At 39.0% G+C, this 26048-nt stretch overlaps 1 protein-coding gene across 2 annotated transcripts in view; it reads right to left on the bottom strand.

The window, feature by feature from the left end:
* The window catches only part of LOC126095319 (probable dolichyl pyrophosphate Glc1Man9GlcNAc2 alpha-1,3-glucosyltransferase), a 122909-nt gene extending 97475 nt beyond the window's left edge, over window positions 1–25434 (bottom strand). For both annotated transcript variants that reach the window (XM_049910125.1, XM_049910124.1), the window contains exons 1-5: window positions 25122–25434; window positions 24698–24970; window positions 20600–20792; window positions 5414–5650; window positions 5221–5326 (exon numbers count right to left, since the gene is read on the bottom strand). In XM_049910125.1, the coding sequence (XP_049766082.1) occupies window positions 5221–5326; window positions 5414–5650; window positions 20600–20792; window positions 24698–24970; window positions 25122–25180 (868 nt within the window). In that variant the 5' untranslated portion in view covers window positions 25181–25434. The remainder of the gene's footprint in view (window positions 1–5220; window positions 5327–5413; window positions 5651–20599; window positions 20793–24697; window positions 24971–25121) is intronic.
* Between the last annotated feature and the right edge of the window lie 614 nt (window positions 25435–26048).

Below are 26048 nucleotides of genomic sequence, written 5' to 3'. Positions count from 1 at the left end.
ATGAAACATGCCTTAGCAAAGTGGGTGTACACTTGTCTCCAGAAGCAGTAGGATTTTGAGACACTGAATCTGTGTCCAGAGAAAAATGGCTGTTTTGCCATCTTGAAACATTTTTGCCACAATACCCCTACACTCTCCACCTGAGCCAGTGATCCGTGACTAATGATCTATATGTCAAAAGGTAATTAATGTCTTAACTTACTTGAGCAGTATGCAGAGTTTCAGAAAGGATAGTTTATTCTCACTTTAGTGACTGTGTGCTTATTATTTATTCCATGCACATATAACTAAGCTAAGACAGTAAGTATTAATGAGAGTTGTTGTGAGAGTAGTATACAGAGATTCATTGTTAATCCTATGACCCAAGTCGAAACTATTAAGTTAAGGCGAATCTATCAAGGGTGCAAATTGAAAGTGTATTTGAGGATGATGCTTACCAGCTGAAACATAGAGAATAAACACAAACTTCTTCAACGTACAGAAATTCACCCTGTATGTCCATTATGATTACATCTCATCACCCAATTTTGAAACCAATCATCTCCTGTCCCTTCAGAAACTCTTTTTGCCCTCCGTATTACAAAAAACAGTGTAATTAAGGGAGCCAGCTCAAAATGTTTGGTAAAGCTGAAATATGTTGTCAGATGTTTCCAGAAATCTTTTGTTCTGCAGAAGTATGTGCACTGTTGTTCCAGACTGGGTTCAGGAACAATATTCTCACCAACAGAGCTATTCCAGCACAAGTTATGACACCAATCCCTCTTTTTCCACCACGTTAATTATAGAAGGATTTCTCTCTCATTAAGTTTCATAAAAATTTCCCTTCATGTCATGCCAGACTAGAGTTCTGGAGAATGGCTTCACCATAGGCTATGATTTATTTCCAGAATAAATCATTTAGTCTGCAGTAGATTGTGCACTAAGTTTTTATGGGAAATACTCAAGAACAACAAGGGTTCAGGATCAAGTCTTGGTATAGTACAAAAATTTAATCTGTTGGGTAGTTTCACAACTTCTACAGGGCCTGACAAAAAAGTGAAGCGCTCAGAAGTGAAAGAGCAAATGAAATGAAACTTCAAGGATCAAGAGGATACTGATGTTACTTGGATTATTACAAAACTGAGTCAAATTTGCTATGAACTTGGCAATATGGCCCACTATCAGTATGATATTGTACTCCCTCTGGCCTGCTGGGAGTGCCTCAACATCATGAAAACAGCTCTTAGAGACATGTGACATGTGCAGATGAGCATTGACCTGTTGAAAAATAGCACCATGTAAGAGAAATGACACGAGGACAGAGGATGTCGGTGGTGTAGAATTGTACTGTGAGAGTCCCTCAATTACTACCAGCCATGACACGAAGTTGTACCCGATGGCTTCCCGCACTACAACCCCAGGAGTAACCACATTGTGCCTCTACAAAATACTGGGAGAATGGTACCTTTCTCTATATTGGCGTCATAGTCTCCAACATTGGTCATCTGAGGTAGTGAAGAACCACAATTACCGACAAATTGTATCAGCTGATTGATTATAATTGTAAATCATCAGTACTGTAGTCAGAAGAAAACACTTTTTTTTCATTTTGTGAAATTCATAATTTTACATTTCTATACATTTAAACCAATTTGCCAATCTGGGCAGTATTTTGAAGACCAGACAGTACTTCATTATAGCATCTGCATTATCTGTGAAAAGTCTGAGACTGCTGTTAATATTGTCTGCCAGGTCATTAATATATACTGTGAAAAACAGGGTCTCAACAGCTGCCCTGGGGCATACCTGAAGTTACTTCAACTTCTTTCAGTGCTCTGCATCCAAGACAACATGATGCATTCCAAGTACCAAGAAATCCACAAATCAGTCGCAAATTTTGTTTGATACTACATACAACTGTACTTTTCTTAATAAACATTTGTATGGTACCAAGTCAAATGCTTTTCAAAAGTCAAGAAACACCGCATCTACCCAGTTCCCTTGATGCGTGGCTTTCAGGATATCATGTGAGAAAAGTACAAGTTGTGATTTGCAACATTGATGTTTATGGAATCCATGCCGACTGGCACAGTGGAGGTCATTCACTTACAAGGGGACCCTCCATACTGTAAATCACGGATTTTGATGCGCTTCAAATATGTTGTACAGGCACTTACCCTGAGTACCTGGCTATCTGGTTTTTTAGCGATGGGCCTTGGTTTTTGAGAAAATCGATTTTGAAGTTCATTGCATGCTTTGTATACCCGTAACATTACATACATACTGAGCAAGTCAGCGTAGCGCAGCGGTAAAGGTTCACGGCTACCACGCTGGAGATACCGTGTTTGAACCCTGCTTGTGTATCTCTCTCTCTCTCTCTTTTCTTTTTTTCCAAAATTGACCAATTTTTTTAAATTTTATTTCAAGGAATATCAACAGACAGTGTAAGGTGTGCAAAATAATAAAGATGTATTCTGTTATTATTTTTTCAAATATTCATTCCGTTTATGGTTCGCAGTTGGAGTTCCAAATGTTTGTATGATGGTCACTTCTTGTATTACCTGAAATCGATCTCCGCCCATTATCGCCCCTCTCTCATGAATACCATTAGCCATAACGGGAACCCCAGCTCCTAGCTGTGGCCAATGAGGATGCGAGTCACATTCCTTTACGTTTGCATCTAACTACAGAGTCAGTTGCTCGCAAAGTGTCTCTAGTGTTGTGTGTTAGAAAAATTCTGTGAAATGGAAGAACCAAATGTTTCTGCAGTAGTGCAGACAGAAGATGATCCACAAGTAGAGGAGTTGAAGGAAGAATCAAAAGGCGAAATCACAAATGCCATTAAATATGCCAAAAATCTACTCCGAAAGCAGTATTCAAACACGGTACCTCCAGCGCGGTAGCCCTGAACCTTTACCACTGCGCTACACTGACTTGCTCGAAATATATATAATGTTACAGGTACACAAAGTGCACAATGAAATTCAAAATCGATTTTCTCGAAAAACAAGGCCCATCACTAAAGAACCAGATAGCCAGGTACTTAGTAAGTGCCTTTACAACATATTTGAAGCGCTTCAAAATCTGTGATTTACAGTATGGAAGGCCCCCTTGTTAGAGATATCTGATTAAATTGATGTAGGATTACATTCTAGGATTCAATAATACTGTAGATGAGCATCAGTGAGATCTGACGGTGGTTTTCTGGCTCACTTCTGTTACCCTTCTTGTAGACAAGTGTGGTGACCTGTGTTTTTCATTTTTTAATCACTGCGTACAGTTTTTTGTTAAAGGCTCTTTCTGCTTTTGCTTGCTACCCTAAATTTCAATTCCTGTGTGATCCATGAGTGACTGGACACTACCTTTGGTTCCTTTGACAGCCTATACATACGACTAGAATTTCTTTAGGTTTTGTTACAGATCTTTCGATAATATTCTGTTGTGGTATTCATTGATGGCTTCAGTATGTTCTCTTGACAACCAAATGAGGCTCATTTAGCATTTCTCAATTTATACCCATATGCTTTGCTTTACACCTATTGCGCAGAGTCACTTTTTCTTTAGAACTGCCTTTACAGTGACAGTATACCAAGTGGGTCTCTTCAATCATGAACTGTTGTGCTAGGTGTTAAGGCCTTGTTGCTACTGCTGTAACGGTATGCTGAGTTCGTGAGCTCATGAAACGGCTTCTGGTGCAGTACACCACTAAGATAATTTCTCTCTGCCACTATTACACAACTATGACCCAGGGTCAGGTAACAGAATAGGTGTCTGTTCACTGTCTAAGTAAGCCCTGTACGACGATCTATAACCAAGTAGGTGAGAGCTGCTATTCTATCTTCTGAGTAGGCTTCTGTCCACTGTCATCCAGTCACTGGCGGATTGTACTTGGCTGCCAATTGGCCAACGTGAAGTTGATATCTTCATCCTCAGTACTGCCCATTGCACTGGAGGAACTTGCGCAAGTGGCAAGTCTCTATGGCACTGGCACCAGCTCGCTTCTTTGTATCTGTGGTGCTTTTGCCCTGGCAGTGTCTTGTTTGGATGACACAGCACTAGGTACACATCTAGTCAATGCATGATCAACTATTCTTTTAAACTTGATCCGAATTTCTACATACTCCTGCTCAGAGGTAAATTTTTTGAGTTCCTCTTTGAGGTGTGACAAGAGTGCCTCTTTATCCAGCTTACTAAATTTGTAAGCCTTCTTAATTTCTTAGCTGCCCTTTTTTCTTAAGTAATGATTGTTGCTGCAGTTACTGCATGGTCACTGAAGTCAGCTTCAATGTGTAGGTCAGGTGCATTTGTTGCCATTATGTGTAATATATTTCCAACATGAATGGGCTCCTGAACTATCTGCTGTAGGCAGTTTACCAAGAATACATTTAATAATGTTTCCTAGAACACCTTCTCATGACAATCATTTTCAAAATTGTAATTTCTGCCAACTGATTGTTGGCTGATTAAAGTCTTCTCACTAATAACAGTGTGATTGGGGAACATTTGTACTAGTGAACTGATGTTTTCTCTCAGTTTTTCAGTTAAATCAGTTGGTCAATAGAAACATCAAATTAGAAGTTTACACCCGTCCTTGATACAGCTAACACTCCGCTGCTAAATGGACACTTTTTTCCTGGAGGAAACTACAGGTAGTGGGTACGCAATTTTCCAGGATATCCTTTCTCAGAGTGTGAAAAGCAGGAGGGATATACTAGCAGAAGTGCAACTGTGAATGTGTGTCATGCCTAGATAGCTAAAACTAATTGCTTGAAAAAGTTGTGTGTCTTGAATCGAGCCCCAGTCAGTCAGTGGTCCTAAATGATATTCATTCTGTGACATTTCTCTTCTTTTTTCAGCCTTGATTAACTCTGCCTCTTGTTAAAAGCACAGTCCAGCTAATCTTGGTCTCTCCATCATAAATCATAATCATAATCATCATCAACCCATGTCATTCCAACTTGTTAGATGGGTTGGCAAATGAGGCTTCATCAACTATGGTTCTTAAAACTCTCCTTATTTGATGCTGTCTCAAGTATGTCCTCTCTGCTTGATGCCAGATTCACCAAGTTCTTGCACCTCAGGCTTGGTCTTCCTCGACTGGTCTTCTACTCTCTATCATACAAGCCACAGCTATTTCTTAAATAAAACTAATTCACATCCCACAGTTATGATTGTATAGCTGGTGATGACATCTGTACCACATAATCATTTTAATACTAATACAAGAAGAAAATTACATACCAACAAAGGCTGCTGCCTTGTCAGCTACATTGTAGAGAGCCCAAAAATTCGGTGCCCAATATGCATGACACAAACCTCGCTTAAAAGGGAATAGGCGTGACATGACCTGAAAAATACAGGGTAATGTTTAATGTAAATGGTAACATGAAAGCTGAAGCAACACATACTTACTGAAGCATCTGCAAACACCCACCTGTGCAAACTGACCCAACACTATGAACGGTCCAAATGAGATCATAAAAATGCTTGCAACCACCACTGAAAGTTGACAAAATTTTGTCATTGAGAATCTGCTCCAAGTCACTGGTTGAGTTGAATCAAAACAGTAATTGCGAAGCAAATATATAAAATATGCTGGTGCTACATATGCAAAAATATGCTTCAAATTGAGAAGGATACAGAACCAGACTGCAGATTCCATAGTGCAACCCTGAAATGTAAACAAATCCAAAGATGATCACTTAATATTACCTGACGAGATTCATATTATGACATGAAGATATCTAAACATTTCTTGATTCACTCATAGAAATTTTGAAGGTAGCAGGCATAAAATACAGGGACAAAAATGTTATTTACATCTTGTACAGAAATAAGACTGCAGTTATGAGTAAAAAAACATGAAAAGGAAGCCATGATTGAGTAGGGACTGGGACAGGGTCGTACCCTACCGCCAACTTTATTTAATCTATACACTGAGCAAGCCATGGAGGAAATCCAGGAGAAATTTGGAAAGGGCATTAAAATTCAGGGAGAAGAAATACAAAATTTTGTGATTTGTCAATGACACTATGGCTAAGGACGTAGAAGAGCAGTATGGATAGTGTCTTGAAAAGAGATAAGATGAACACCAATAAAAATAAACAATAGTAATGGGATGTAATCAAATTAAAGCACACAATGCTGTGGGAATTAAATTAGGAAATGAGACACTAAAAGTAATAGATGAGTTTTGCTGTTTGGGCAGCAAAATAACTGATGGTGGGAAACGTAGGGAAGATATAAAATGCTGACTGGCAATAGCAAGAAAAGCATTTCTGAAGCAGAGACTTTTTGTAACATATAAAATCATTTTAAGTGTTGGCAAGTCTTCCCTGAAAGCATTTGTCTAGAGTGTAATCTTGTACGGAAGTGAAATGAGGGTGATAAGTAATTCAGACAACAAGAGAATATAAGTTGTTGAAGAGTCAGGCTAAGAAGAATGCTGAAGATTAGATATATAGATTGTGTAACTAATGAAGAGGTACTGAATTGAACTGAGTGAAAATTTTTTTGTATAATTTGTAACTAAAAGAAGGAATTGGTTAGTGGGACATATTCTGAGACATGCCAGTTTGGTAACAGAAGGTATTGTTGGGGAGATGGGGAGGTAAAAACTGTAGAGGGACACCAAGCCTTGAATACACGAAACAGGCTCAAATGGATGTGGGTTGTGGTGGTTATTTACAGATAAGGAGGCTTGCAAGGATAGATTAGCATTAAGAGCTGCATCAAACCAATCTTCAGACTGAAGACTACAATAGCAATACTTCTTGACTTCACTTGTCCATGTCCACATGCGTACAGGGAGAAGAGATGCACACGAATAAGGTGGGGTTTGTTTTTGTTAAACCTGGTAGGTCATCACATCAATGTCAGATGATCACCTGGTTAAGCTAGTGTCTTTTTTAAATTACATTACATAAATTGTAAATGTTGCAGGAAAGTTTAGGATTGAGACCACTCACCGGCTCTCCTATAACCCTAAAGTATTACATAAATTACAGGGTGACAGTTATAGGACTATATGAAATAAAGTCATCATAACTTCTGAACGGTTTGCATTAGGACATTCAAATTGCATGGTTGGCCATGGGGAAGATGGGAATTAGTATGCACTGCATGGTTTAGTTTAGTGACTAAGCCCACTTTCATTTGGATGGGTTTGTCAATAAGCAAAATTGGCACATTTGGGCTAGTGAGAATCCACATTTTACAATCGAGAAGTCTCTTCACCCTCAACAGGTGACTGTCTGGTGTGCAATGCCCAGTCACAGAATAATCGGTGCGATATTCCTTGATGGCACGGTGACTACTGAATAGCACATGAAGGTTTTGGAAAGTGATTTCATGCCCATTATCCTAAGTGCCACTGATTTTGACAAGATGCGGTTCATGCAAGACAGAGCTCGACCCCATTGAAGCAGGAGAGCGCTTGATGTCCTGGAGGAGCACTTTGGAGACCACATTCTGGCTCTGGGGTACCCAGAGGCCACTGGGATGGGCCTCGGTTGGCTGCCATTTTCATGAGATCTGGCCACATGTGACTCCTTTTTGTGAGGCTATATTAAAGACAAGATGTACAGCAATAACCCCAAAACCATTGCTGAGCTGAAAACAGCCATTCAGGAGGCCATCAGCTGCATCAATGTTCCGTCATTTCAGCAGGCCATGCAGAATTTCGCTATTCTTCTGCACCACATCATTGAAAATTATAGCAAGCATGTAAAACATGTCATAACCAAAATCCGAATACCTGTAGTGACGTTTACGGTATATTGATAATTTTTACTTATGGACCTGTAGTGACATTTACATATTGAATATAGTGTGTGCACAGCGTATTTTGGAACTAATTAAATTTTTTTTCATATAGTTCAATAACTCAATAACTGTCACCCTGTATCTTCCATAACCCCCATTTGGTACCCACTTAAGTGGGCATTCTGAAGTCTTTCTTTTCAAACCCCTTTAACATGTCCACATCATACTACTAGTTGTTAATGGTGAACAAAATCCCTTCCATATCATTTTGCAACATTACGCCCAGATATTTAAATGAAGGGTCAGTGTCAAGCAGGACACTACTAATGCAGTATCCAAACATTACAAGTTTTGTCTTCCTACTCATTTGTATTAACTTACATTTTTTCTACATTTAGAGCTAGCTACCATTCATCACATCAACTAGAGATTTTGTCTAAGTCATCCTGTATCCTCCCACAGTCATTCAGCTGTGACAACTTCCTGTACACCACAGCATCATCACAAACACACACAGATTGTTGCCCATTATGTCCACCAGATTATTCATGTATACAGAATAGAATAGCAGTCCCATCACACTTCCCTGGGGCAATCCTGATGATCCCCTTGTCTCTGATGAACACTCGCCGTTGAGGATGAAATACTGAGTTATATTACTTCAGCAATCTTCAAACCACGCACATATCTGGGAACCTATTCCATATGCTTGTACCTTTGTTAACACTCTGCAGTGGCACACCGTTTCAAATGCTTTTCGCAACTCTAGAAATATAGAATCTGCCTGTTGCTCTTTGCCCATAGTTCGCTGTATATCAGGTGACAAAAGGGCAAGCTGAGTTTTGCATGAGAGATGGTTTCTAAATCCATGTTGATTCATGGATATAAGCTTCTTTGTGTCGAGGAAATTTATTATATTCGAACTGAGAATATGTTCAAGAATCCAGAATGAAATTTTCACTCTGCAGCAGAGTGTGCGCTGATATGAAACTTCCTGGCAGATTAAAACTGTGTGCCGGACCGAGACTCAAACTCAGGACCTTTGCCTTTGCGGGCAAGTGCTCTACCATCTGAGCTACCCAAGCACGACTCACGCCCCATCCTCACAGCTTGGGTAGCTCAGATGGTAGAGCACTTGTCCACGAAAGGCAAAGGTCCTGAGTTCGAGTCTCGGTCCAGCACACAGTTTTAATTTGCCAGGAAGTTTCACATTCAAGAATGTTGCAGTAAACAAATATTAATGATATTGGTCTGTAATTTTGTGGGTCCATTCTACCCACTACATTTATACTTAGCATTCCCTGTGCAGGCAGCCAGAGAAAAGTCTCACTTAATAACATGCTGTAATTTAAATTAGGTCAACCATGACTTCCTTATAAAACACTGTTCAGATAACAAGGGTGACTACTCAAATGTGGGGAAAAAAATTCCCTGAGAATCCCAGGTATGGGGAGCAATATGGCATCATATGAAGTTCCTGGTAATTACTGATAAGTGGAAAGGGGGGGGGGGAATATCTCACAATAACTTTTTTTCCTGTCAGCTGAGATAGTTTGACCACAGTTTATAACATCGATAATTTATATGGGCTCATATTCATACAATTATCGTACTTTGAAATATTAAGTACTTTAAACTTTGTGATCTATAGAAATCAATAAAATTAAATTCCAGGGCTAAGCTGAAAACACAGAATTCCCTGAGATTTTTTGGAATTCTTGAAATCCCCTGAGATTTACTTAATTTTTCCGGGTAAAATGTAATTTCCTGAAAATTCCAGGTTTTACAGAAGAATCATCACCCTGGATAAACCATAAGCAATGAGCTGTCATTGTGTGATGAAAGTCCAGGAATCCGCTGTACTTTATGACAAACATGCATCTCGATATTCAGTCAAAATAAAGAGTTCTTGCTCAATGACTCATGACAGAATCATTCCAGATTATCAAAAAATCCAACTCTGCAAGTAGAAGAAATTAAACACATATACTTCATTAAGTGTACATAAAAATCTATATCTGTACTCTGTGATCCACAGTGAAGTGCATAGCAGAAGATAGGTTCCTCTTTACCAGTTATTAGGGCTTTTTCCTCTTCCATTCACATATGGAACATAGAAAAAATGATTATTTATCTGCCTCTGTGGGTGGCATAATTGATCTAATTTTGTCCACATGATCTCTATGGGATCAATATGAAGGTGGTTGTAATATACTCCAAGAGTCCTCATTTAAAGCTGGTTCTTGAAAGTTTTGTTAGTAGACTTTTCTCAGGACAGTTTTGTCTATCTCCAACAGTCTGCCAGTTCAGTTCTTTCATCATCTCTCTGAAATTCTCATGTGAGTCAAACAAACTCTTTTCTGTATACATTCAGTATCCCTTGCTAGTCCTATCTGGTACAGGCTAGTCCTACTTGGTACAGGTTCCACACCACTGAGTAACAATCTAGGATGGGTTGCACAAATGATCTGTAAGCAGTCTCCTTAAAGACTGATTTCACTTCCCTAGTTTTCTACCATTAAACCAAAGTCTGCTACCTTCTTTGCCCATGACCAAGCCCATGTGATCTTCCCATTTTCTGTCCATATAAGGTGTTTCACCCAAGTATTTACATCAGTTTACAGATCCCAACTGTGACTCACTGATATTATATTCTTAGGATACTATTTTATTTTGTTCTGTGAAAAGTAAAATTCCAAATTTCTGAACATTTAAAGCAAGTTGCCAATCTTTGCATCACTTTGAAACCTTAAAAAGGTCTGACAATATTTGTACAGCTTCATTCAGACTGTGTCACATTGTAGATAACAGCATCATCTGTGAAAAGCAAGGGACCAAACACACTTCTCTGGGGTACAACCAGAGTTACTTCCACATCTGTGAATGTCTCTCCATGTTGCATCTTCTCCTCCAAGAAATCCTTGATCCAGTCACAAATTTAATGTGATACCCAATACAAACATGCTTTTGATAATAAGCACAGGTGTGGTACTGAGCCAAATGTTTTTTGGAAATCAAGAAATACTGCATCTGCCTGACTGCCTTGATCCATGGTCTTCAAGAAATCGTGTGAGGAAAGTTAGGCTTTACATGATCGATGTTTTCAAAATTCATGCTAGCTGGCATCAAGGAGGTCATTATGTATGGGTTCATTATGTTCAAGCTCAGAATCTGTTCCAAGATTCTACAACAAAAGGATGTCAAGGATAGTGGATTGTAGTTTTGTGGGTCACTTCTGATACCCTTCTCATAGACAGGTATGGCCTGTGCTTCCTTCCAGCTGGCCATGATGTTTTGTTTGAGGGATTTACAATAGATTATAGTTCACAAAGAGACTAACTCAGCCAAAATTAGGTGTAAAATCTGATAGGGATTCCATGGGGCTTCAAAACAGAGTTAAGCATTTCTGTTGCTACTCTCAATATCAGTTCCTGCCTTGTCCCTGAGTGACCGGGCACTAACTTTGATGCCACTAACAACTTTACAAACAACCAGATTTCTTTGAGTTTTATAAAGATCTTGCAATATGCATATATTTCTTGATGTTTACTTAGTGGATCAAATATTCCATCATTTTTTGGGCTGCATCTAAGATATTCTTAATTCTTGCTTTAGTATGTCGGCTGACAACCTTTCAGACATTCTCAAAGTGAGCTGCTTGCATGATTTTTAAATCACTTTACACTGTGGACTATATGTGCATTTGTCAGAGTGGAGGAGAGGGGGCATTGGTATCTAACAGTGATTCCCTGCCTAGCTCGAGTATTGACAGGGAGAACACATCAGAAACACTTGGGCTACATATTCTGGCTGCACCTTGTTCCCATGCGAAGTGCTCGCACTGCCGCCAGCATATCATGTGGAGCTGGGCACTGACAAGACAAGGTCGGAAAGTATCACAGCTTAGCTCCTGCTAGCCAGTCAATGACTGGTCTTTGAACCCTATAATCATGAGCTGTCTTTGAAGCCTTTAATCATTTGCTTTTGAAAAGTAGAGTTTTGACCTTGCCTGTACGATGTTTGTGACTGGATTGCTCTCTGGACTGTTGTTTATGCTTACAATGACTCTGCCATACTCCGGACTTGTTTGGTTAGCTGTTCACTTTGTGAACTCCACTGTCATCGACCTCCAGAACTGGCTGCTATTCCAGCAGTCTATGTGTTCCAATGTGAGTGATCATAACTGTGCTCTACCTACACAGAGTAAAATGGAAAAGAGTGTACTCAGGAAAGGCTAGGTTACAGAATTAGCAAACAAGTGGCAGAGCAGAGGATGGCTTCATGCAGAAGCAATAACAAATGGGTACAGGATCTGACATGGAGAGCAATAAACAAAAAACACAGATTTAGTTTAATACGTAATTCTACTCCAGGGATGCACCACTGATGAGATGGTGGCCTGCCCCCCACCGTTTATTCTTCTGTCTGTGTGTGTGTGTGTGTGTGTGTGTTGTGGCAGTCTCGTTGTGATGCATTGTGGTGTTTCCATTTCAGTGGCTCTCTTGGTCACTGTTCACAAATTGTCTCTAGCATAGCCGTAACTTGGGAACATGATCACAATGAGACTGCCACACCAGAAGAACAAAGATCCAAAAGAACAAAGATGACCACAGCATTTACAAAAAGACTATGTAACATCAATATGACCTTATTGTAAAGTTTTTTTTTTGTAATGCCATTTAGCCTGAAGATGAGGTTAACCCTTGAAACATGTTGCTAAATAAATAGGTAATGCAATAGTTGACAAAGTTTGTGACTGGTAGCAGTAATTTAAAAAAACCTTTAAATATAATAATGTGTCTCGTGGCAAGCTATTTTTGAAATTCTGCACTTGCACAACAAAAAAATGGTTCAAATGGCTCTGAGCACTATGGGACTTAACATCTGTGGTCATCAGTCTCCTAGAACTTAGAACTAATTAAACCTAACTAACCTAAGGACATCACACACATCCATGCCTGAGGCAGGATTCGAACCTGCGACCGTAGCGGTCACGCGGTTCCAGACTGAAGCGCCTAGAACCGCACGGGCACATCGGCTGGCACTTGCACAACAATGCAGCAATGGCAACAAAAGCTGCATGTGGGCATGCAGAGAATGAAAGTGTTTAGTTGGCAGTGGTTTTTGTATTCTATAGTATACACCTTGTGTCAGCAAGCTTAATAGCTTAATCAGCCATTCATCAATGTGCTCAACTTTCTGCGGCAGAGGTAAGCAACAATTTAATGTGTTTCTGCGAACTTGCAAACATTTATTTTGGGATCATCACTCAACAATAATATAAGGGAGGCATAAAATTGAAACAAAATGAATATTTGTGAAACGAATGTGCCGAATTGTTTTTTTGCTGTGTCCCTTATGTAGTCACAGTGAGGGGTTTGTGGCCCTCAGTACTTCCAAGTATGTACACACCCATTTTACACTATCTAGGTACATGATGATCACAATCATTCTATTGTGAAAATGTGAAAATAGTAATACCCTTTTACAATATCCCATTTTATGGAAATCCAGAGCTACATGATTTGTCTATTTCAGTGCTGCACACCACTATCCCCCTACTCTGCCCACACAACATTCAGCTTACAACAGGTCTGGACGTGTTTTGTGCGAAGTCATTTTATCCACAGAATTGGGTTCATTCTAACTGTATCATCCAAATAAGAAGAAGAAGAAGAAGAAGAAATGTAAATGTATTAAGAGATAAACATACATTTTAATTACATATGCTAACAACCTCCACCCCCGAACCATGGACCTTGCCGTTGGTGGGGAGGCTTGCATCTCACAGTGATACAGATAGCTGTACTGTAGGTGCAACCAGAACGGAGGGGTATCTATTGAGAGGCCAGACAAATGTGTGGTTCCTGAAGAGGGGCACCAGCCTTTTCAGTAGTTGCAGGGACAACAGTCTGGATGATCGACAGACCTGCACTGTTAACGCTAACCAAAATGGTCTTGCTGTGCTGGTACTGCGAACAGCTGAAAGCAAGGGGAAACTACAGCCGTAATTTTTCTCGAGGGCATGAAGCATGTATGGTTAAATGATGATGGCGTCCTCTTGGGTAAAATATTCCGGAGGTAAAACAGTCCCCCATTTGGATCTCCGGGCGGAGACTACTCAGGAGGACTTTGTTATCAGGAAAAAGAAAACTGGCGTTCTATGGATTGGAGCGTGGAATGTCAGATCCCTTAATTGGGCAGGTAGGTTAGAAAATTTAAAAAGGGAAATGGATAGGTTAAAGTTAGATATAGTGGGAATTAGTGAAGTTCGCTGGCAGGAGGAACAAGACTTCTGGTCAGGTGAATACAGGGTTACAAATACAAAATCAGATAGGGGTAATGCAGGAGTAGGTATAATAATGGATAAAAAAAATAGGAGCGTGGGCAAGCTACTACAAACAGCATAGTGACCGCATTATTGTCGCTAAGATAGACACGAAGCCCATGCCTACCACAGTTTATATGCCAACTAGTTCTGCAGATGACGAAGAGATTGATGAAATGCATGATGAGACAAAAGAAATTGTTCATATAGTGAAGGGAGATGAAAATTTAATAGTCATGGGTAACTGGAATTCGGTAGTAGGAAAAGGAAGAGAAGGAAACATAGTAGGAGAATATGGAATGAGGGTAAGAAATGAAAGAGGAAGCCACCTGGTTGAATTTTGCACAGAGCATAACCTAATCATAGCTAACATTTGGTTCAAGAATCATGAAAGAAGGTTGTATACATGGAAGAATCCGGTAGATACTGGAAGGTATCAAATAGAATATATAATGGTAAGACAGAGATTTAGGAACCAGGTTTTAAATTGTAAGACATTTCTAGGGGCGATGTGGACTCTGACCACAATCTATTGGTTATGAACTGTAGATTAAAACTGAAGAAACTGCAAAAAGGTGGGAATTTAAGGAGATGGGATCTTGATAAACTGACAGAACCAGAGGTTGTAGAGAGATTCAGGGAGAGCATTAGGATACGACTCAGAGGAATGGGGGAAAGAAATACAGTAGAAGAAGAATGGATAGCCTTGAGGGATGAAATAGTGAAGGCAGCAGAGGATCAAGTAGGTAAAAAGACGAGGGCTAGTAGAAATCCTTGGGTAACAGAAGAAATATTGAATTTAACTGATGAAAGGAGAAAATATAAAAATGCAGTAAATGAAGCAGGCAAAAAGGAATACAAACGTCTCAAAAATGAGATCGACAGGAAGTGCAAAATGGCTATGCAGGGATGGCTAGAGGACAAATGTAAGGATGTAGAGGCGTATCTCACTAGGGGTAAGATAGATACTGCCTACAGGAAAATAAAAGAGACCTTTGGAGAAAAGAGAACCACTTGTATGAATATCAAGAGCTTAGACAGAAACCCAGTTCTAAGCAAGGAAGTATATAAAGGAGTATATAGAGGGTCTGTACAAGGGTGATGTACTTGAGGACACTATTATGGAAATGGAAGAGGATGTAGATGAAGATGAAATGGTAGATATGATATTGCATGAAGAGTTTGACAGAGCACTGAAAGATCTGAGTTGAAACAAGGCCCCGGGAGTAGACAACATTCCATTAGAGCTACTGACAGCCTTGGGAGAGCCAGTCCTGACAAAACACTACCATCTGGTGAGCAAGATGTATGGGACAGGCAAAATACCCTCAGACTTCAGGAAGAATATAATAATTCCAATCCCCAATAAAGCAGGTGTTGACAGATGTGAAAATTACCGAACTATCGGTTTAATAAGTCACGGCTGCAAAATACTAACACAAATTCTTTACAGACGAATGGAAAAACTGGTAGAAGCCGACCTCGGGGAAGATCGGTTTGGATTCCATAGAAATGTTGGAACACATGAGGCAATACTGACCCTACAACTTATCTTAGAAAATAGATTAAGGGGAGGCAAACCTACGTTTCTAGCATTTGTAGACTTAGAGAAAGATTTTGACGATATTGACTGGAATACTCTCTTTCAAATTCTGAAGGTGGCAGGGGTAAAATACAGGGAGCGAAAGGCTATTTACAATTTGTACATAAATCAGATGGCAGTTATAAGAATCGAGGGGCATGAAAGGGAAGCAGCGGTTGGGAAGGGAGTGAGACAGTGTTGTAGCCTGTCCCCAATGTTATTCAATCTGTAAATTGAGCAAGCAGTAAAGGAAACAAAAGAAAAAAAATTGGAGTAGGTATTAAAATCCATGGAGAAGAAATAAAAACTTTGAGGTTCGCCAATGACATTGTCATTCTGTCAGAGACGGCAAAGGACTTGGAAGAGCAGTTGAACGGAATGGACAGTGTCTTGAAAGGGAGGATATTAGATGAACATCAACAAAAGCACAATGAGGATAATGGAATGTAGTCGAATTAAATCGGGTGATACTGCGGAAATTAGATTAGGTAATGAGACACTTAAAGTAGTAAATGAGTTTTGCTATTTGGTGAGCAAAATAACTGATGATGGCCGAAGCAGAGTAGATATAAAATGTAGACTGGCAATAGCAAGGAAAGCGTTTCTGAAGAAGAGAAATTTGTTAACATCGAGTATAGATTTAAGTGTCAGGAAGTCATTTCTGAAAGTATTTGTATGGAGTGTGGCCATGTACGGAAGTGAAACGTGAACAATAAATAGTTTGGACAAGAAGAGAATTAAAGCTTTCAAAATGTGGTTCTACAGAAGAATGCTGAAGATTAGATGGGTAGATCACATAACTAAAGAGGCTGTACTGGATAGAATTAGGGAGAAGAGAAATTTGTGGCAAACCTTGACTAGAAGAAGGGATCGGTTGGCAGGACATGTTCTGAGGCATTGAGGGATCACCAATTTAGTATTGGAGGGCAGTGTGGAGGGTAAAAATCATAGAGGGAGACTAAGAGATGAATACACTAAGCAGATTCAGAAGGTAGGTACTGGGAGATGAAGAAGCTTGCACAGGGCAGAGTAGCATGGAGAGCTGCATCAAACCAGTCTCTGGACTGAAGACCACAACAACAACAACAACAACAACAACAACAACAACATACTAACAACATTGAAAGTGTATTTGAATTTTTTAAAATGGTAGTTACATTTTATGAGTTGCAAATTGCTGGAAGAATACCTCGCAGATGGTTGGGTCTGCAGAGAATCATGTGGTGGCTGCTTGAGATCGTCATCTTTTAGTGTGCCTCTAGTAATGGAGTTCCGGAGCATTCCTACACAAAGACCGACAGTAATCTGCAAGCACTGCTTCATTCCAATGGTCCTAATATCTTTGTTCCATAACAGTAATGTCCTGACAGAATCTTTCTCCATGTTCATCATGGACAGCTCCACAAATAGGAGGGAAAAAGTCTAGGTGGGAGTGGAGAAAATGGATTTTAAGGGACATATTGGATCGAAGATTATGGTAGTTTTTGCAGGAGTACTGTCACCAACTGGTTGTAGTTACCATCTCCTTTGTTGCCTAAAAATCCACGAACAACTCCCTTGAAGGCTTCCCAAGTTTCCTTTTCTTTCCCCTTCAAAACTTGAACAAATTGAGGATCCTTTACAATTTCTCAAATTTGTGGCCCGATAAAAACACCGTCCTTAACTTTTGCATCACTTAATTTTGGAAATTTCTCTCTCATGTATTTCGAGGGGTGTCCTCCTTGGTTCATATATTTGACAAAATTTTTCATCAAACCCAGCTTTATCTGCAGCAGTGGAGGAACATCTTTTGGGTCTATGAGAGGCTCGGCAATGACATTTTTCTCACTAGGGTTAAGTTTTCTTGCAGGCTACTCCACTTTAATACAATGCAATTTCCTATCTCTACTGCCCCACATACATAAGAAGCAGCAATGTTTTGTGTACCCCAGTTGCATTTCTAAGAGTATGGTAATGACTTTTAGATTCTCCATTTGTGTTTATGATATTTGATTGAGTACAAGAGGGCTGTCATATTTGCGTATGTCTCCTTCATGTGAACTGGATGATCAACAGGAATAGAAGGAAGACAACTGCCATTGTGAAATAACACAGCTTTTAAACTAAGCTTGGAGGAGTCTACGAATAGAATCCTTTCAGTTGGGTCATGGTTAAAATTCAAAGATTTCACTAAGCCATTAATACCACAGTAAACAACAAGTGACATCACTTTCAAGAGGATTCCATTGCTGTAGTCGAGACCCAAAAATTTCTGCCTTCTCCTTTGACAGGCCAAGGCCTCTAATGAGATCACTCAATTCCGCTAGACTCAGTCTGTATGGTTTATCACCTTTTCCCTCAAAATCAAGGTCACAGGATGTGGAAAGCTTGTTTGGTTCTTCTTCTTCTTGTTCCACACTGTCTTCATTTTCTATATCAAACACACAATTTTCGGTTGGAGTAGGAACTTTCCCAAAATCTACCCCTTTTTCTAGACCTCTCCAGTCCTCTTCCTTTACCCCTCTTCCTTCCTCTTCAGTACTTCTGCCTGAAGAAGGAACTACTGGCTCCAAAAGCTTGTCTAATTATAATATTTTGTGTGTTTATTCTGCCGCCACTTGGTGAGTAAATTTTTTATATTTATACTATTACCTAATTTTGTCAAAAATTGATAGTTTTCATTGTTTAATAACCAATATTTTAGCAACTGAATGTCCCCCACATCTGAGGCAAATTTTCCTGCGAACAATGGAGGGTTTGTCTGCTGAAATAACAGTTGCGTTGGTTGTGTTTAATGCAGCTATTAGATGAAATCTTGTGAATATGAAATTAACAATTTGCCACACTAGGAAAATTCAAAGACATGCTGAAAAGTAACGCCTCTGAATTTTTTATTCTGTTCTCAACATTGTTTGAGATATTACATGTTATGCATATTACTTGGTTGACTTTCCCACTTCACTGACACAAGCTGCAACCCTCTGCCACTAGAAGGTTCCAAATTGTTGTGAATAACATGGCAATGTGTAACATAACTACGTCAGTGCATGATGGTGCTGTAATCGAGTTTCTTGGTGCAGAAAAAGTGTCTCCAATTGAAATCCACAGAAAAATGAAAGCTGTGCTTGGTGACTACCCTAGCGACATCAGGAATGTGTGATGGTGAGTTGTCCGTGCTCACCATTTTGACCCAAGAAATGAGAGCATTAGAGTTCTACCCAAATGCATCACAGATGCCAAAAAAGCTAAAGACCATATAAGCAGGCAAAGTGATTATCACAAAGTTCCGTGATGTTCAGGGTATGGTGTATTTGGAATCCATGCCTAAAGGCACCACCATAAACCCTAAGAGGTATTGTGAGACCCTCACAAACCCAAAAGCACGAATTCCAAGACTTTGTCCACACATGGTGTACCCTCCCCTTCAGGCCACAAACAAGCACTGCACTGTCATTGATCATCCTCCTTACAGTCCTGAGTAGGCCCCATCCAATTTTGGCCTGTTTCCAAAAATTAAACACCTCCTAAGACTTCACCTTGATTGTGATGAGGAGGTGCAAGCAAAGGTGAGGTTGTGGCTCCATCAACAAAGTCAGGCATTCTACAGTGACAGTTTCAACAAACTAGTCTCTCACTGGGAGAAATGTATTCATCCCCAGTGTGACTATGTTGAGAAATATGTATGTTCACTTGAAGAATAAAGATGTAGAATGTTAATAAAGTTTGCTTTATTTAATAAGCCTTAATAGTTTTCACATAAAAAAATTCATAGGCTTTGACTTTCAGCACATTGTCATATGTGGACACATTTGGTTTGTTTTTGTGAGGAAGCCAGGGATCGAAATGAACCATGTAGAACAGGCATAGAATGAAGTAGTCAGCACAATACTTTATTTATCGAACACTAAACATCCTGATTTTATTCTCTTGGGGTTATCAATACGGTCACTGAGCTATAATTATACATGGCACATCATGTATCATGAAACAGGGAAATTCATTCTTAAAATGGTTCTTTAATTTGAAAGGTGCACTGAATATATTTTAATACTAGCAGTCCATAGATGGGATGGAAAAAAAAAGATCAGAAGAACAGCGCATGGTTAGCTCACGACATTGCATTTTGCTTCCGTAAAATGGGGTAAAACAAAGTTTTTTGAACAATGTACATCAGGTTATTCCAGGTCAAGTGGCACCCCATGGGCATTTGGGTACTCGCAGGCAATTGTGGGCAAACAGTTGATGCGTGGACACTCAGGCAGCTGAGCTGTAGTCTATGCAGTTGTACCTCCTTGTTAAGCAACCACAGGCAGGGTTCGCCAAGAGCCTCACACTTCTGTTGGGCAGCCTTCACTACTTGCACTTGCCTGCAGGTGAGCTGATGGGCATTTGAGGTTGCCCAATTTAAATGTAAATTTTATAGGTCTAACTAAAAGTGTGCCTGATACCATGCAGTACATGCTCATGCAAACATTAGATTAGTCCATTCTACAGTGATAAACAAACGAATATCAGATGGATTAATAAAATGCACATTACTTTTGTAACTTTCAGTTTGCACTGTTTCTAAAAATGATTTCAGTTTGTTGAAATACAAGCATTCATCATAGACTGACACGCTAGTTCCACAGTTTGACTTTTCACTTGGTTCTAAAATATGCAGGTAATGCAGCCTGTCACATGAAATGTCTAGTGTATCAATTTCTTATTTACAACAAGAAAATTCAAATGTTGACATCTGAATTCAAACACAATTTCTTTGCTTCCATTCATCGTTCTAAGTATTTACTTATAAAATACTTTTTTGTGAAATTGCTAAAAAATCTAGCTACTTATTGCATGGAAAAAATTACAAAAAAAATCAGAAAGATTTACTAATTTTTAGAAAAAGTTGGCCTTTGTCCCACCATAAAGAGAAATATACATGACAGTAACTAATCTGCAATATTATCATGCCCCACACTAACCTGTAACATTCTTGCAATTGACATGAGCAAGACACCAAACAACATGCCATTGTATTGGAAGTGTATGTGGTCAACCAACAGAAGACCAGCATTGCACAGAAGCAGGACTTGCAGGACTGTAGCCGGAGACTTCCAACGAGATTTCCATTTACTGCTTTTTCTAACTCCACTTGCACTCAAATACTGGCAGCACCTGCCACAGTTGTTGCAATAAATTACTTCAAGTACCACAGAAATATAGATAGGAAGGCAAAATATTTGTAAAAGAATCATAGCAGATTGTTGAGATGTCACATACATGTTACAAAGTCGTGAACACACTGTACCTACCTACATCAAACTTTTGTATCAAACAAGCTATATTACAAAATATTGAGCAGAAGTTAGAAAAATATTTGAATTTTACTGAGTCACACAATGATTCAGCAAGCAGCAACAGTTACTTAGTATAACTGAGGAAGCAGACCAGATGACGGCCTGTTTAACACTACAGAAAGCAAGAGTTTACTGGTATCCAATGTTAACACTGTCTATGGTAATGCTTTCAGGTAACTGCTTCTCTTGTTAAAGTATATCTTTGCAAATTTCTTATTTCTAATAGTCCTTGTAAATCACTTACAGTTATGAAATGTTCTGGCAGGTTAAACTGGGTGCTGCATCAGGACCCAAACCCCACACTTTATCTTTTGTGTGCAGTGCTCTTACCAAACGAACTATCCAGGCCTGCCTTTACAGATTCACTTCTCACAGTACTTCTTTCCTACTTTCCAAACTACACTGAAGCCCTACTGTATACTTTGTGGGCTACCTTTTCTGAAAGAAGTGGCTTAGGAGATTAAGCTTACACTCTCTAGCAATGTGTACGGCATTTTGAAAATTTTTGACAGATTAAAACAGTGTGCTGGACCACAACTCAGACTGAATGTGTAAGAAGTTTGTCATTTATATATAAGACTTTTTTTGATACAGCCATGTAACTGTAAGAGGATAACAAAGTTCTACACATAAGTTTTTCTCGATGTCTCAAATAGATGCAGTAGAACTGATGGAAAAATTCTCAATTCTGAAGGTGCATGCTCATGCCCAGCAGCACCATAGTAACCTACACAGGACAAAAACTCCAGCCAGGATCTGTATGGGAGACAACACTGGACTACTTAGTCACTTCATGGTTGCGTTTCGAGCCACTCTTAATCTCCACCTGAATCAACAGCTGCTGATGTACTACTGACCCGAAATTTCAAATAGATGCAAACTGTTCTGGTGTTTGCGCAGCTGCTGACAAATTTGAAGCTTTCCTTTGTAAACTCTTAAGAGAGAGTGTGTACAGCTTATAATGCAATGCTGATAACCTTACTGCTTTCTAACATTCTTGTACAAGGTAGGAAAGAGATCATTAGATGTTATGAGTTTCTGAGTACTGCAACATCAAATAACATTGATTTGGAGTTTCATATTCTTGGAACACTAGGAAGGACACCACAAACAGTAACTTCAGATGCCCAGAAAATGGAAAAACAAATGAGCAACATAGGCAGCAAATGGAATTATTCTGGCTGCTCAACACACTGGTTTCACACAACTTGTGACCATTTGCGTTCCTATCATTGTACAAGACCTGAGAAACTGGGACTTTTACATTTTCTGGCTGCATTAGAATTTAGTGACATTCCAATTAATTGACTCCTATGGTGCCAAATGGTTTCAGCTACTTGGTAAAACTTTTCAGTTAGTGGATGTGGTAGACTTGTATTCCCTGAAGTCTACAGTCAGCTAGGGACCTATTTATAGTTAAAATGGCTCTGAGCACTACAGGACTTAACATCTGAGGTCATCAGTCCCCTAGGATTTAGAACTACTTAAACCTAACTAACCTAAGGACATCACACACATCCCTGCCCAAGGAAGGATTCGAACCTGCGACCGTAGCGGTTGTGCGGTTCCAGACTGAAGCGCCTAGAACCGCTCAGCCACACTAGCCAGCGCCTATTTATGGCAAAAGTGCCATGTGGCACCAGTCTTTCTCCAACTTCACCAGAAGGCATTCATATGTTGCAACTGATTTAAGTTATCACAGCTGCAAGTGGAATTTCATTTGTCAATCCCTCCCTCTCCAAAACCAGAGTAAACAGTGCAATATTGATTCTTTCATTTGTAACGTCACTGTTTCAGCCAGTTGAGTCCTTAGTGAAGCCAGATTCGTCCTGTTAAAGAGACACCAAAAGAAGAAATGTTTTTCAAAGAATTGTGGAGTTGTTCTCTGTAAATGGACTATCACATACTTCAGGAAAACCCAGTATATTCACTTCTGCACAAACAAACAGAAAAATATTAACAGGTAAGGTACAACATGAACAATAGTGAGTGAAAATGGGACAAAGTTCCAGATTTTTAGATGTACTTACTGATTAGATTGGATCAACACTTGCTCCATAGATCATGAATATGACACTTCGTACTGAAGTGTAGTGTGTCAGTTTAACAATAGCTTTCTTTTTGTGGCACCTGAATTTTTAAAATGATTGCAAAATTACTAATTCATATCTAAAAATTCACCTATGGAGTAGGAGCAGTTGTCATTCAATTTATTTTTAAATGCTTGTTGACTATTTTTCAGACTTTTGATGCTTTATGCTAAGTGATCAAAGACTTCTGTGGAAGCATAATTTAATCCCTTTCTGTGCCAAAGTTAGATTTAGCCAAGAATAGTGAAAACCAACCTTTTTCCTAGTGTTGTAGCTAGAAACGAATAGCAACTAATAAAAACAAAAATCTGAACTGGAAGAATAATGTTATTGCGCTTCTCAAATGGCTAAGTTCAGCCATTGTAGCTCTTCATCTAATTGCTCATATTTCAGAAACATACAAATCAACATCTTAAAATATTTTGCATATTTCCAGTCTTTAATGCCTCACAGCACAATTTTCTATGATAATGCATCACTCACAAAGAAAATGACAGCATCAAAGTGAGAATAACACGTGGAAAAGAAGCACAATCATCTTGCAGTCACATCATCAAGTAGTTAGGCAGTCTAGCTGTGTGGAGACAATATGTACTCAGTCAGTAATGATTAACGAAAACAACCACAGCTGTGTTAATACACATTTACTGGATTATGATCAGTTTTGTTATTTTAGGACAACATCTAGCAGCGGAGTTGTGCCAGTATCATCACATAAAAGGGTCTGGTTGTCACACGTAAAGTTAGAGACAAAATTTGGAAACAACAATCACATGCTGTAATGACATTACAAGTGCCTTATTGTTTTTATTTTCTTTTTGAAAACTGATCTGGACACTGTCTGCAGAGTAGAAATTTGCAAAACTATTATTCTTGGCCTGTTTTCTTATAGAAAGATTGGACAGTCTGTGTTGTCTTGCAGGATTTTTTGGCCCACAGGAGAGCATCATAAACATGCTGAAAAACCTGAACTTGCAGATAACTTAAGATAGGTGCAAACTATTATGCAAAAGCCTACTTAGTTTCAAGAACCAGAATGGATTGGGAAGAAACCCTAACATGTTATATAATGGGAGGTTCCCACTGCCATATGCTTCACAGTGGTTTGCTGAGCGTGTATATAGATGTGGAAATGAAACTACTGATCAAAGAGAGCTGTTGGGAACAATTTCTTTCTATGCTATATATAATTATTTATGTAACAAAAGTAGTATAGTACAAAAATGGACAAAGATTATTTACAAAGAAACAAAAGAACAGATTGTGTCAAAAGAGTTATTTGCATGTTTAGAATGATAATCATAAAGGCAACAAACTGAAATATTACCCTTTCTAGGAAATTGTAATGTTTTCCCTAGTTCATAATTGAGTATCTACAAATAATAAACATTTGCATGTGCACGACAATTGTGTTTTTTTTATACAGCACACACATTCGACTTTAAATATTCGAAATTTCACAATGACATATGCCTGTTTCGGTTATCTTTCCAAGTAACTATAAGCAAATTCTTACACAAAAATTGCACTTATCTGGCATCATTTATTGGAATCAAACACTACACAAGATCACTCTGCAACTATAACTGAACAATTAGCTTATACAGTACTTTCAGCTACCAATTACACTTACTCTTTTGTACCAAAAGCTAGCATGAGGTCTGCTACAATTACAGACAGTCTTTGGAACAAAACTGTAGAATAGGATGCATAATTGAGGTTCGTAACTTTTAGCATTTCAGGATCAAAGAATTGTGCAATGTGCGACAGAATGTACTCAAACCAGGCGAAGAAAGGTGGGTAATCAAGCGTCCACTCTGAAGTTGTGTCATTGTACCACTCCTTGATCGGTAGGCTATGAGTTACGGCGAGCCAATTACGATGAACTTCAAAATCTGTTGAACGGCTAAAAATTAAAAGGAATCAGTTTACCACACTGCTCACAAGTTACAGCCCTTATCATATTATACCCTAGCTTATAAATGTTGAGAAAATCATGAGATTCTGTCATGCTTCAGGGACTATTCCCAAAATTTTATTAATTTTTTAATACTCACTATGTTGGGATAAGCAAAAGTTTTACACTGGATACTAATAAAAATATATACCAAAACATTTCGTCTGGGTATATTCTTGAAATTACTTTATCAGCGAATGGTTAGCATCTGTCTCCTATCATTGTAATAGTGTTTCGAGACCGCTGTTCGCACGCTACACTGACTACCTCTACAATCAACGTGTCCCATCAGCGCATGATTACCGCGTCAATGTTGACACCGTGCATCGTTTACCAACAAAACCTCGAATACATAAAGTTATCGATAGTGTAGGTGACGACAGTACCATCGTAGAGAGGTATCGAGTATTATCTGTTACCTGCCCTCTAATAAAGTGTCACGAATGTACTTTCACAGCGTGCGGGCCCATCCATTGTAGCCAACATTTCGGATTCATCATCTTCCCTAACATTGTAAAAATGCGAGAGGTTTTTTGTCATTTTTTAAAGTAAGAATTGGGCAGGGATAGCTGTGCTTTGGGTTTACGTAGCAACACGGACGACTGCGTAAATGACGGTTGTAATAACTAGTCAGATAAAAGCGACCGAAAAACGAAGGAAAACTTTCATACCGACAGTGAATGAATTAAGGATACTGCCGAAGATCGTACAAATATTGATTTCATTTTTTTTAACAAGCTTTCATCTTGTCTTCAGACTGTAACACTGTTCGTATTTAGAACGACTGTTGGGACTACTAATAATTGTGATTCCATAGGTGTCAATAAATATTATCCCATCATTATATTAACCACAGACATATGAAATTAACATCGTTACATAACAATTTCAAAAACGTAGCTCACTTTTGATCAAGTAATGTGAGGAGTCTAAGAAGCTTCAAATACAAACCGAAGTCGTATTTTCCTGATAACTTATACTATATAGAAGAATTTCTGAATGTACAATAGTCAGCATGTTATCAGAA

The sequence above is a fragment of the Schistocerca cancellata genome, chromosome 8, assembly GCF_023864275.1.
Source record: "Schistocerca cancellata isolate TAMUIC-IGC-003103 chromosome 8, iqSchCanc2.1, whole genome shotgun sequence".
NCBI lineage: Eukaryota > Metazoa > Arthropoda > Insecta > Orthoptera > Acrididae > Schistocerca > Schistocerca cancellata.
This window is presented reverse-complemented; position numbering and strand designations above follow the sequence as displayed.